This window comes from Phalacrocorax aristotelis, chromosome 19 (assembly GCF_949628215.1).
Source record: "Phalacrocorax aristotelis chromosome 19, bGulAri2.1, whole genome shotgun sequence".
Taxonomy (NCBI): Eukaryota; Metazoa; Chordata; class Aves; order Suliformes; family Phalacrocoracidae; genus Phalacrocorax; species Phalacrocorax aristotelis.
The window spans coordinates 7,397,653-7,410,819 of record NC_134294.1 but is presented as its reverse complement, the minus strand read 5'-3'; the positions used below and the strand labels follow the sequence as shown (position 1 = coordinate 7,410,819).

The 13,167-nt window shown below is 36.7% G+C and overlaps 1 protein-coding gene across 8 annotated transcripts in view; it reads right to left on the bottom strand.

Annotated features, from left to right (window-relative positions):
* Positions 1–13,167, bottom strand: part of PRKCZ (protein kinase C zeta) — a 69,815-nt gene that overhangs the window by 15,783 nt on the left and 40,865 nt on the right. For all 8 annotated transcript variants that reach the window (XM_075114310.1, XM_075114304.1, XM_075114309.1 and 5 more), the window contains 7 exons: positions 10,433–10,530; positions 6,049–6,135; positions 5,212–5,347; positions 3,774–3,861; positions 2,935–3,054; positions 1,891–1,970; positions 1,220–1,309 (listed from right to left, as the gene is read on the bottom strand). In XM_075114310.1, coding sequence (XP_074970411.1) covers positions 1,220–1,309; positions 1,891–1,970; positions 2,935–3,054; positions 3,774–3,861; positions 5,212–5,347; positions 6,049–6,135; positions 10,433–10,530 — 699 coding nt within the window. The remainder of the gene's footprint in view (positions 1–1,219; positions 1,310–1,890; positions 1,971–2,934; positions 3,055–3,773; positions 3,862–5,211; positions 5,348–6,048; positions 6,136–10,432; positions 10,531–13,167) is intronic.

Here is a 13,167-nt window from a genome sequence, read left to right as displayed (position 1 = left end):
CTGGACTTCCTAGGACTATGAAAGCGTTATGTGCGTTTTTTTTTTCCACTGTCACGTATTAAAAAACATAATGCTGAGAAGGCAGCGTTCCTGACGGAATTGCTTTATTGCTCAGGTGTCAATAAATGTAACAATGTAATTTCTGTGATGGTTTTCTACAATGAAGACAGAAATAGGCACAATTACCGAGTAATAGAAGCTTTTAAAAAACTACAACTTCAATAAAATTTTCTGCCTGCCGACCACTGAAATGCAAGTCACCTACTCCACTGTGAACTGAAAACTTCCCTCACACCAGCAGTAATGAAGAAAACCTGAAAGTAATGATCAGAGAACCATTTCAAATAACCACACTGCTTCCAAGCCACATCCTTAAAAAAAAGACCTGATCCTACTCGCGCCTACTCATGTTACTAAACCCTGTTACCTACATGAATTATTCTACTGATTTTAAAAAATTGCATAATTTGTAAACTCGGTATTTCTCTTTTTAATGTACTAGAAGCAGACTAAAAATGCTTTGTGTATCTGAAGCACCTCCTCTTCCACAGCTGTATCTGAACTGGTTTCATGACACTTCACCCAGTCTGTTGGCTGTGTTAATTCACGCCTAACCTTGCTGTCAAGGCAGAAAGGTTTCTAATCAGCAAGAGAAATGAGGTACTGGAATAGCAGACCAGCAGGCTGTCTTTGCTAGTCCACGCTTCCTTTTTCAATGGAGCTTGAAATGTTTACTAATAGGGCTATATGGAGTGACCACCCAGAATAGTAAGGCACTGAATTCTGATACTGGAAACCTACACGGTCCTTCACGCTACAACGCGCATCGCATGTACGCTGGGTAAATCTTATAACGGAAGAACCCAGCGCGTGGGTTTGCAGAATCTCCAAATAGAAACCAAGGAATAAGTGGTTCCACCAATTCTTTAACATGGTTTTTAAAACGTTCTCTAAAATTCATCACATATTTTAGAAATATGACCTGCAAGTTGTAACCATTCTTCACATTTGGAAGCCAGCCAGACTTCTGGTCATGAAATAAAGCTTGTTTCCATTATATTATGTCACATTACATTATGTCATAAATGTAAATATATCTTTTACATTTACGCAATTACATTTCACTGCTTTTAATGAGCTTGTTACATATACAGGCAATTAATAAACTAAAGGAATCTATTCCTTTTGAACATGTATAAACAGAAATAATTATTTTTACCATATCCCAGTCTATGCTGCGGAAAAATGTATGAGACTTGATATCAGAAAATCCCGTCTGCAGCTGACAACCAAGCCTTTCTTTGGGATCCTGCGGAAAACAGAAACTTGTATTACATACAACCAATTACAGTCCCCGTTTGTCAAGAGTCTACATACGTGACTCCAGCATTCCCTGTTACTACGCAAACAGCTGCTAAGACACACATATTATGGCTATCAAGGGAATTTTCATCCTTTTTTCTTTTCTTTTTTTAATGAAGTTTGGCAAGATTCCATTTTAAAATGATATTTGACAACTTCTTAAAATAAAAAACCCCTGTATTTATTTAGTAACATATAATTCACATCCTTTTCTCCATTAAAAATTATAATGGTTCTACAGATTTCAATCAGCTTTATTAAATGAGTAGTAAATATTACAGGAAGAGTTTATAAACAAGCCTGTAGTTATTTTTTTCCACTATGTGCAGGCTTTTAGGTCAAGTCTGTGCTGTGGAATTCCCTCTGTAAATTAGCAACTAAGTAGTGGGGGTTTTTAAACGTACAGGATACCAAGGTTTTATAGATTTTTCTCGGCAGTAAGCAGATTAACTTCTTAACTCTGTTACTTTCGACAGGAAGCTCTGACTTCCAGATCTTAGATGCTAAAAATAAGAGAACGTTATTTACCTTGTTTAAAAATCCTTTTAACACATGGGAAGCCTTGACAGAAAGAAACCTTGGAATCCGGATTGGCTTCTCAAGAATAACTGTGACAGGTTGAAAAACAGCAATATTGTCTTTTGGTTTATATTCATGACCATGATTTCAATACAAACACTATATCATTTAAGTCTGTTACCATTTGGAAAATGGGAGGCACAGTAATTATTTAAAATAACGCAAACAAAAGGTGCTACAGTAATTCAAGGCACTGTTACTGACATTTCAAGATTTCCTCAAAGAAACGTTAGCTTTATTATCTCTTTCTATTGTTTGTAGTAGAAACAGGGAATACAACTTTCTTCAGTGTCCTCAGGGTATGGAAAAACTTGATTTTAAACAGTAATTGATTTCCTAGGAGGCTCACCAAGACCACCATGGCAGATTCTGTCACATAATTGCAGTAACTAGTTTCAAAGACTGGTTCTGCATATTAGGGAGCAGGCAACTTCACAATTCCCCAAACTGTTACAGAGTTCCTACTGTAATAACTGTAATAAATATGGCAAGTTTTACTCCTTTCATTTAGGAAAAAAAAATCATACATCACTGTTCTTGAAGGGTAAGACTGTAAAAAGCTACATTAACTTCCAAATTTTTTTCTGATGAAATTATCGGGAGCAAAACTACAGGTTGACATCTTTCTGTGAAGAAAGAACCTCCTATCCTCTCATGTAGCACTGAATTTTAAAGGTCATCCTTGGCCTGTGGGCTGCCTTCTAACAAAGTAACCATTCCGTACAATTTCTGTCTGTTATTTCTGAACTGTGGACATTTAAAAAAAAATTTCATTGTCTGAAGAAGGCTTCCTAATGCCAGACTATTTTATCCAAGTTCAATAAAATAAGTTCCTGGGATGAAGAACTGGAAATATTGGGGCCCCGTATTTACAGTAGATCTACAGGCAGCTGTGGGATAACAATGGAAAAGGAAAACCTAACTGTCCTACTGGAACTGTAATTTTCATTACTTCTCCCCCAAGAAAGAAAAAAAATATCAAGATGACTCTACCTTGGAAGAGGTAATCTTCAGTGTTCATGTCGGGATTGTCAGTTATAATATCAAATGGAGACCTTCCTGCCATCATTTCAAACATCAACACACCGAGAGCCCACCAGTCCACACTGAACCCTGGAAATATGCAGAGCAGATTTTTAGCCAGGACTGCTTGAATTTAGGTGGTTTTTTCCTCATATAAATGAAGATTAATGGCCTGGTTCTACAAAGTACTGAAATTCTCTACTTTCACTGAAGCCACAGACAACGTGACCGTACCCTGTCACTGGATGGGACCTGAGAGAGTTTTCTGAATTGGGATTACAAAGGTGACCTGTACAGGAGCTTGCAGGTGTCTGCCAGACAGCAACGCTTCAGTGAAAATTCAGTGTATTTAAGTTGAACTTTATAGTATCTTATAACTGAACGACAGATTCAACCTATCGATCAGATCAGTTCACAAACAACAACACTGATTATAAAAAGATTACACTTTTGACTTCTGTATGAGCAATAACTTTTTGTTACAGCATTCCATAGCTTTGTCTGGAGGACAATAGTACCTGGGATGTCAAGTTCAAGGAGTGAACTTGGTTTTGCTACAATATCATTTAATAGGTATTTTTTCAGGGAAAGTATGATTTAAAAAAAAGCTGAACAGAGTGATTGCAAGAGAAAACTAAAATAACCTTACCATTTCAGAAAAAAATTTAACTGTATAATACACATTCAATTTTATTAACGTATAATGGCACAAAAGTGTGGAAATCTAAAAAGCTTTATTTGAACCAATGTACAACTAGAACTTTGCTTTCTGAATTATTATAACTACAAATTGTTTAGTCACAGCTTACCATATTCTTCTCCTCTGAGGATCTCTGGTGCAATATAATTTGGTGTCCCACAGAAAGTGCTTGTAGTGTCACCAGGGCCCAAACCTTCCTACGTGCATAAATCATTTCATACATTAAAAGGTGACCTCCTTTTCCAGGAATTTCCCTTAGACTTATAAAGCCAAGTAACTTAGGGAGCCTGAAGACCATCCTTTCAAAAACGTCAATGCTAGGGCAAAATAAACACTCATAGTGCTCAAGGCTGGCTTACAACTTCACAGCTTGTCTTCAGGAAATGAACTGATTAAAACTGAGTCACAACACATTTGTAACAACATTTTGCTGACTATTTTCACATACATCTAAAAATTTTCAGATGAAACCAATTTGGAAGTCCTTTTCAAACAGATGTTGGGAAAAAACTTCCATTTTTAGGAAAGAAGGAATCAAACTTTTATGCAACTGCTGCATTCCAAGTGAAGCCCCACAACCCGTACGATTTGATAGTGGAGAAACATTCTAGCCCAGCTTTCTTAAGAATTGGTGCAACATCTATTCTATGGAGGGAATGACAAAACCTTTCCTCATTACCCCACCATAAGATGCCATAACCATTTTCTGAAATAAGCTGAATAAAAATCAGTATTATACACTCAATCCTTGGACTTTTAAAAATCAACACAAAGCCAGTTGCAATTTTGGCTTCAGAAACTTATTCTCACCAAGGAATCGACTGGACTCTAATCTCAGTTCACACAGTAGCGAGAAACAGGGTGGTAATAACAGGGATACCTGAGATCAGATCAACAGCTCTAAGGGGACAGCAGAATTCTTGTCAGATTACAGCCATTTCAGTCACGCCTCACATTCCAGCTTTACACACCTAAGTTCTAAATTCAGTATCTTCTATACTTGTATTTTCCACTAACATTTTCTTGCTTTCCTTTGCATCGTGTTAAGTACGTGCTACACTTTACTAGGTGCTCTGAAAGCAATGCTCTCTAAATTGCCTCTCAGTGCCTAAGAGCTGAGACACTAGAGAGCCCCTGTTGGTTAATAATCTGCACGGCCCAGCCACAGAGCATGATGAATGCAATTCATAGTCACAGAAGCACAGCTACTAAGAGATGGAAAATATGTTTTTAAATTTTCTAACTTGGGCTGCATAGGAAACTTAAATAGATAAAAGAAACTACCTCGGCGAACTGGCCAAACTTCTTGAAATACACAAAGGAAAAAGTTACAAATGTGGTTGTATTCTTCGACAGTCATTTTTCAGTCTAAAGTCCCTATTCCACAACCAAATTCTGGGCTCAGGAACACTAGTCTTAAGATAAAGGTAACTTTTCTCAGTTTTCTCTTAACACCACTGGATGCAGTATCTGACTTGAAAGCGTAACCAGAGAGAGATATACTACTGAACGACAAAGTGATGAATGGAAGGTAAGCAAAATCCTACCTTGCACATGCCATAATCTGTTAATTTGATATGACCCTCTGCATCTAGAAGAACATTGTCTAGTTTTAAATCTCTGTAGATTATGCCTCTTTCATGTAGGAAGTTTAGAGCAATACAAATTTCAGCAGCATAAAACCTGAAATTAACGTGGAAAAAATTCATATTACCATTAAATTTGTACAAAAGCTACTGCAATTAAAAAATCTATTCTTAAAACATCGCTGTACTGCCAGCTTTTTTTCTATTAACAGCATAGCAAAAAGAAGCTACACTTATTCGTAAGGACACTGATCTCATATCGTAAAACCACTGCTTAAAGTATAGGAAATTATTTTTTTCATTCTACTAAGAAAATATTTATTCTACATCCTAAAGAAATTTTTCCTGAAAATTCCAAGAGTGACACAGAAGATCTGTATTTTCAGCTTATTAAGAGTTTCAATGAGCCTTTATGTAGTGCAACACCATGCAAAATAGATTTTTCATCTTCTCCTACCAACACTATATTAGTTCAACATAAGACCAAAATAAGTAGAATAGTTATATCTTCTATCAACAGATCAAAGCAGTATTACCTAAATATGAATCAATAAACAAAAGTAAATAGCAATAACTGTTACTGCTTATCAAATACTTGCTTTCTTTAAAAAAAATACATATCCTTCGAATCAAACAAAACATTTCTTCCCAGGGCAGTACATTCTAAACTTAAGAATCAACCTTTCGTTCTTTCTTTGCTATTCATATTCTGTTGTGGAATAAGGTTTGGAAAACATTTCATACAACATTAAACAACTACAACAGAAAAAACCCACTATAAGCGTGTTAGTAAAATACCTTGCATGTTCTTCAGGAAGTTTTCTTTGCCGTTGCATATGAAACATAAGATCTCCCCCATTGACATACTCTATGACAAGAAACAATCTGAGAAAATATGAAACAGTTAATGGATTCCAAGGAAACTCTCAAGAAAAACTATTCCTATCCTTCCAATTTGAGCCATTTTCACTTCCACTCTTGAATTAGACTTCTAGATTTCTTATAGTTACAGAAACTATTTAAGAGAAAAAAAAGACAGTGCTTATTTGATCCGTATTATGTGTTATTAGCCTTTTTTAAATGCCACACTAAAGGTAAAGAGGCAGCTGCCTACAGCAGGTTACTATTTGGTGTGAAATCTGCAGAACTATTTAAACATTGCAGAAGACAACAGCATTCGCCTATATAATGAGGTCCTTGGTGATAGATGTAAAAAAACCAAACCCTAAGCATATAATGAAATATAGACCTGTTTAAAACTTACTTGCAAATAATAGCAAAATCATGGAAGAATGCTAGAAGATGACACATGGCAAAAATGAAAGTTTATCTGAATAAGGTAAAGTTGTCATTCATTTGAAAAAGACAGAATAACAACAACACAGTTATGTGACTATCTCTTATTCAAAGATGTTGACTCTTGACTTCTACAGCACAAAATTCCACAGTATAGAATTTGCTCAGTGAGTGCACCGCTCTGAATAACAACATCTGATTGACTGGAAAAAAAAAAAGCCCGCCTGAAACAATGCTGATCATTTAAAATAAAGGTTTTAAGATTAAAAAAATGCATAAATTTAAATTCAAACTTTTCTTACTAAATCTGACACAGATTTACCCTGATGTAATAATTATTGAATTGTTATTTTGCTTGACTAAATATTGTTATTTTTTACTAGCCAAGCTGCAGCACCAAATCTGAAGAGCTTTGTACAGGAAATGTACTTTATATACACCTGCAGCAACAAGGCTTCTGCATGGGCAAAATCTGAAAATACTCATTTGAATTTTTGATATAGTTCTGCCACTAAACCCACCATCTTCTCACCACCACCTTTTAAAAATTACTTCATCATTAACAATAATTAATGAGTATCTGGCAATATCACAGAGATCAATATGCTTTGTAGGATTTGTGATATTAATTAAATATGTAACTGAAGCTTGCTGTTTGTGCTGGCTCAGTTCCTGAAAAGCTCGAACCAATCTATTGAAAGCGAGATGACATAAGACTCAGAAATGTAACCCAAATTTACTCTCAAAAAAAAAAAAAATCTACGTTTTATCTGAATAGCATATAACACAATAATCTTTTGTCCAAATGAAGTTACATGATCTAGGATATCATTAATATACATATATAAAATTATTTCTATTAAACCCTATGACCATCACTGAACTCTTCCTGATAGACTGATAAGAAACATACTGTCATTCCTGGAAGAATAAAAAAAAAGGTCTGTTTTATCTGTATAGGTAGTCCTCAAATTCTTTACTCTCAGCTTGAGAGGCTCCATTCACATATGTTTATTATTTATCAGAGATGAAAATTAGATTTGGTGAGCTAGCAGGACAGATAATGAAATCCCACCCTCCCTTGACTTTTCCAAGGCTAGCTGTAGAAAAATGGGAATTAAAAGAAACTGTAAGGGACCCACTTCTGTCACTCCCTCCATAGCACATTCACTAAATGGAAGATCTGGACACAGAAAGGCTGTAGAAAAAGTTTTGGAAACAGTCTTCCCAAAGCAAACAAGAGAAAAGTCAGTAGGGGAAAGAAATACACATGGAATCAGCCATATAAGACGACTTCTATTGCAGTTTGCAGGAAAGGTTTCATCCTGGGGAAAATATGATCCAGGCAATGCTGCCAAGGTCAGAGAGACCTGCAGGACAGAAACATGCTGAGTGAGAGTTTCTTACGAAGGCTGTGGCTGTCCCAGGAGGCAGTATTTCTTTATACACCTAATTTTCCATGAAGGTTTTGAAAACTCCTTTCCATGTATTCACACACTGGAAAACATTCAATTTGGAAAACACGTGCTGCAGTCTCTCAGACCATTCTAACTGGTAACTAGTAATAATTAAAGAGGAATCCCATTCCCTGCCCCCCCCCCACCCCTTAAAACAGATTATTTATTAACACTTAAAGTGTTAAAAATTTAAAGTAAACCAGGAAAAATTATTGGCCACAACCCAGCTTGCAAGTCTTCCAGTGGCCTCCCCTCAAGAAATAAACACTAAACTAATTAAACAATAAATATCCTATTTAGAAGCTTCCCATGCTTTATCACGACTCAGAACCTGTGATGTCAAGTTGCTTGTGTCAAGTCATGCTCAGGCACAGAAGTGTGTGAATACTGGTCATCCTTGCTGTTTTTAGAAGGATTTACTCAAACACCACTGGTTTTGCAGGATGGAGGTTTCAGATTGTTGCCGTTCTTGGAAGACACTTATCTGGCACTTCTGGCCGAGCCCAAGGCCCATATTTTATTATGATAATAAAACAAGCATCACTAGTATCATACAATGTAAACAGCTACATTTAGCATCTTTTTTAAGCACACATTTCTTTTATCTTGAAAAGTTACTTAAAATTGTATTTAAGAGAAAGAACATGGTCCTTTGGAACTTCCCCCCCTGCTATTAGTAAACTATTACTACACTTATTCACAAACTGCTCTCATATTACAACTTGTTTTCTTCGGGCCCGTTAACACAATCTGATGTTGATGAATTTATTCAGTTTCATGCTTCTCTTTGTTCCTGTAATGAGGTAATAAATGTGATTTTATAACATTACAGCTATAACCAGATTGTGAATTTGTGACATTATGGCTATATCCATGGAAAACAGCTGAAGTCAAACAAAAATCTGGAGTTTCACTCCAAGAAGAAGCTAGGCTGGGAAAACAGGACTCCTAAAGACACAACAGGAGTACAGTAAGCTTTGACTACATTCAGCATATTTTTTTTTTTCGTATTTCTTCTCCTCAACTATGTCACCGTAACTACCAAAGTGACATGCAAAGGATCTTTGTATTGCTGACTTCAGCCTTTTTCTTGTTTCCAGTATTTCATAGAAACCTCATCCTCGATATTTCATCCTGCCTGACCACTTGAATTTTTATATTAGATGTGAATTGTCAGTTTAACTTAAAGGGCCTTTCACAACAGTTTGTTAGTTGTCTAAAGATCGAATTTCTTTTTTCTTCCTGTCTGCAAGACAAGTTTCTTTTGCTCAAATCCTTAGTCACCTTTGGAGATTGTTCTTTCTCCCTGCTCCAAAATACTCCCATGTACCTTCAGAACACTCTTCATAGAGCTTTTTTACTTCCTTTACCTTAGTTATGTTTTCCCTGCTAGGAGAATGCTATTTTCTATGACTATAACCATTAAGGGGTTGAAAGTCTGGGGACTGAAGAAATGGTACAGTGCATGCCTTCATATTTTAAAAATTGATAATACACATTGTAGTGAACAAGTGGTTATTCTTAAGGATAAATGACTAGATAATCCATGAAAACTTCTTAAAACTGTTTGCACTCTACACTGCACACCATTCAAGTAAGCTGGACGGAACGACTTCTCTTCTGATTATGATACATATGGGACTAGGCATTATAGAAGTGTAACACTGAACAGGTGCCTGTGAAAAACGAAAAACCCCAAACCAACCCCCAAACCCCCACACATCCAAATGCCCCAGTGACATACAGAAGCATGGACATAAAAGCTCTCCTTGATTTTCTTCCCATTCCAATTGCCAAATCAGCAGCAAATAATCCACTTCAGACTGTGCACACAAGGACAACTCCCCTGGTATTTCAAAGTAGCTATGAGTTTATTAAGCGTTTTTTCAAATGAAATCACATACTTCATCAACACATGCTAAGGGACGTGCTAAGGGCTCATGAGCCTCATGTAGGTAAAAATACTTCATACACATGCAGGCTTGTAAGTTATTATTAAAAACTATTATTAGTGAGCTCCTACGCTATTTTGAAGATCAGAGAACTACGGTTTGGCCCTCTGAGAACTGCTCCGGCCCTCCTCAGTAGATTCAGGTATTATAACCTATCTCTTAGAAAGCTGTTTTACCCTGTGACCATCCTCCTATTTCCAAAGCCACGCGGCCTGTGCTCAGGAAGACAGCGCACAGTTCCTCCTCCTCCTCATTCATCTTCTCCCTTCAGATCTGGACCTGGAAAACCCTGCCTTCTTCTCCACACCACACCAGCTAAGCTACCCCACTGGAACTGGCTTTGTTGTAGCAGCTGACGATACTAATGCTTCCTTCCAAAAATTACCATGTGATGGCAGCGGTTATGTTTGCTTTATGAGAAGCAGTTAGTACAACGATCAAGATTTTCAAAACAAAATAATTTCAGATCTTTCTTACCGACTTGTTGTTTGAAAGCATGAATGTAAACCAACTAGGAATGGGTTACTGGATGCCTGTTCAAACACATGTTTCTCTGTCTGTACCCAATCAATATCCTGAAATAGAGTAATTGAACAATCAGAACTCCTGCTGGATAACCACTGTGGGTATTCCCAGAAAAGAAATTGTGAACATCTATGCTCCCTTACATATACCGTCATTGTTACATATGTTCTTCAGAAAGACAAAACCCCCTAAAATCTGGAGGAAGTTATAAAACATTTAAAATCAATTATATATTCAGAAGTTTCTTAACCATTTAGAAAGGTCTGCACAGAATTTAAGCCATTTAAAAATATCATACATCTGCAATATTTGATACTGCTTCATAGAAATAGGTGTAATTATCTTAGATAAATGATCCTAAGGCTGCTGAAGCAACTCATGCCGGTAACACAAGCAATGTGAATCTCCAGTTTTCAAAAGGTTAAAATAACTGAGCTTAATTTTCCCATCTGAAACTCAAAATGAAACTACTAAAACCTGATTAGTTTGTCCAACCAAAACCCTTCTTAAAAGTATCACAGACTACCTTTAACACTTCAACAGGGAGAAGTCCCGAATACCCAGTGCAATACCATATAATTAAAACCTATCAAAATTTAAATGATTTTACCTTGTACTGCAAAATTCAGATCCGTAATAACAAAAAACATTTAATAATTTTTCATATAATCATATAAAATTTAAACCTTACGGACACCTGCTTTTAGCAGTAGAGATTCACACTTCAGGCAATGCACCGATCACGTCTCACCCTGCAAACACTCGGAAAACTACCAACAAACTAGTAATATCATTGTTCTAAAAATTCTCCATTTCCAACAGATACTTCCAGCTTTCCGACTAATCCGGAGACAACAGACACAGATACTGAGAATCCAGGCCTTCCTGTCAAGGAGAGTTAGTGAAACTAAAGCCTCAAAGGACGTCAAGAAACATCACCATCAAATTAACCTGTTAGGTTTTGTGTTCAGACACTCCTGAAGATGTAACACCCTGGAAGGGTAAACCTGGGTCTAAACATGAGCCAAACCCCCGATTTTAAATAAACCAATAAGCATGTCCACTTTGTTTTACTGCACGAGTTTCTCTTAAAGGGTCTTTAAACTGACCCCCTCATTATTGCACTTGTGTACTAGAACATCAGTATTATACTAGTGCACGACTGTTAACAAGATTAGGCTTAGAAAAATTTAATAGCAGAAGCCCAGGTAGTTGATTTGCTTGAATCTCATTTAGAAAAGAATCTTTACTTCTCTCCAATATCACCCATTACGTGGAAAGCACCAGCCAATTTAAACATACTGATACTTGCTATGGAATGAATTCTCTTTCTCCATGAAACACTAGGTGAAATTTCCATCACTTGCAATATCTCAGGCATTCACAGAACTCAGTGAATTTCCTATCAATTCCCAGAATTTCATTATACAGCCTATCTTTTATAGACAAGAAAAAATATTAGCTCAGTATTCTATGTAATTATCTATGAGAGCCGCTAGTCAAGACAGACTTTTCTCATCCAACTCTGATCCTCGGGAACAACTGCATAACTCACTAAATGATACTGTTCTTTAGCTTCTACCTTCTTGGAAAGAAAGACATGTTAAAAAGGAAACAGTAAATAAACCACACAATAGTCTAAGCTTCTGTCATAAAAAGAAACATCAAATAAGTGAGCAAGCCGAAGTATTTTAGAAGAACTTTACAACTTCACTCTCCCGATCCTAGCCTCTGGAATAATGACAAAAACGGCAGCCAGAGAAACTTATTGAAGCTACCAACACAAATAGTACTTAAAACAATGTGGGTTTTTTTCCAACATCCTACTTTCAAGAAATCCCGTCTTCCTAAGGGCACAAAATTAATATAACATCAGCATAAAAATTGCATTGTATTTGAAAAAGTCATTTTCTATTTTAAGGACAGCGGTATAAGAAATCCCTTATGAGGTGAGACCGAGTTTGGGATTCCACCCACAAGGATGACAGTACTTTACTCTCCAAATATTTAACGGTGTCACACTTGATGTACCCTGTCGTACGCACTGCCACTCCTGCAAGAGCATGTCACTCTGCATCGTTCCAATAAAGCTGGTAGCCTGACAACACTTGTTACCGTTCTGTCAGGTCTGACAGGTTTTATCAGGGCTGTGGTCTGACGACATGCACCCCAGTTGCCCATCCCCTGTTCCATTACTTAACGCGGCAGGTTCCAGTCTAATGGTTTTATAGGTGGTTCAAATCTGCCTTCCTTGCTTGCTGTGACTGGTTCATCACATTTATGAAAGAAGTAGAATAGATATAAGAATCTATGCCTTTCAAGAGCATGAAATATTATAGGAAAAAGAGGAAGGGTTGGTTTTTACTATTCTTCCCCCACCCCAGCCCCCAGCTTGTGCATTTGAGATCCTGCATTAAAAAAATTCAAAGGACTTTGAAAATAATCGGGAAATGCAGCACTGATTTCTGTGGCAGACAGAATTATTTTTACATGCCAGTTAAACCGTACTGACCTTAAATGGTAGTAGCATAATTTTTACATCCATGGAAAAAAAATATTCCAGAGTACTGTGTCACTTGTACACAAGCTCTGCAATCATGACTGTAAGAAGACAGTTTCAGCTCCTATTCCAAAATACAGGCAATACTTTGCACCTACACACATTTGCCTTGGAAAATGTCTTTGTT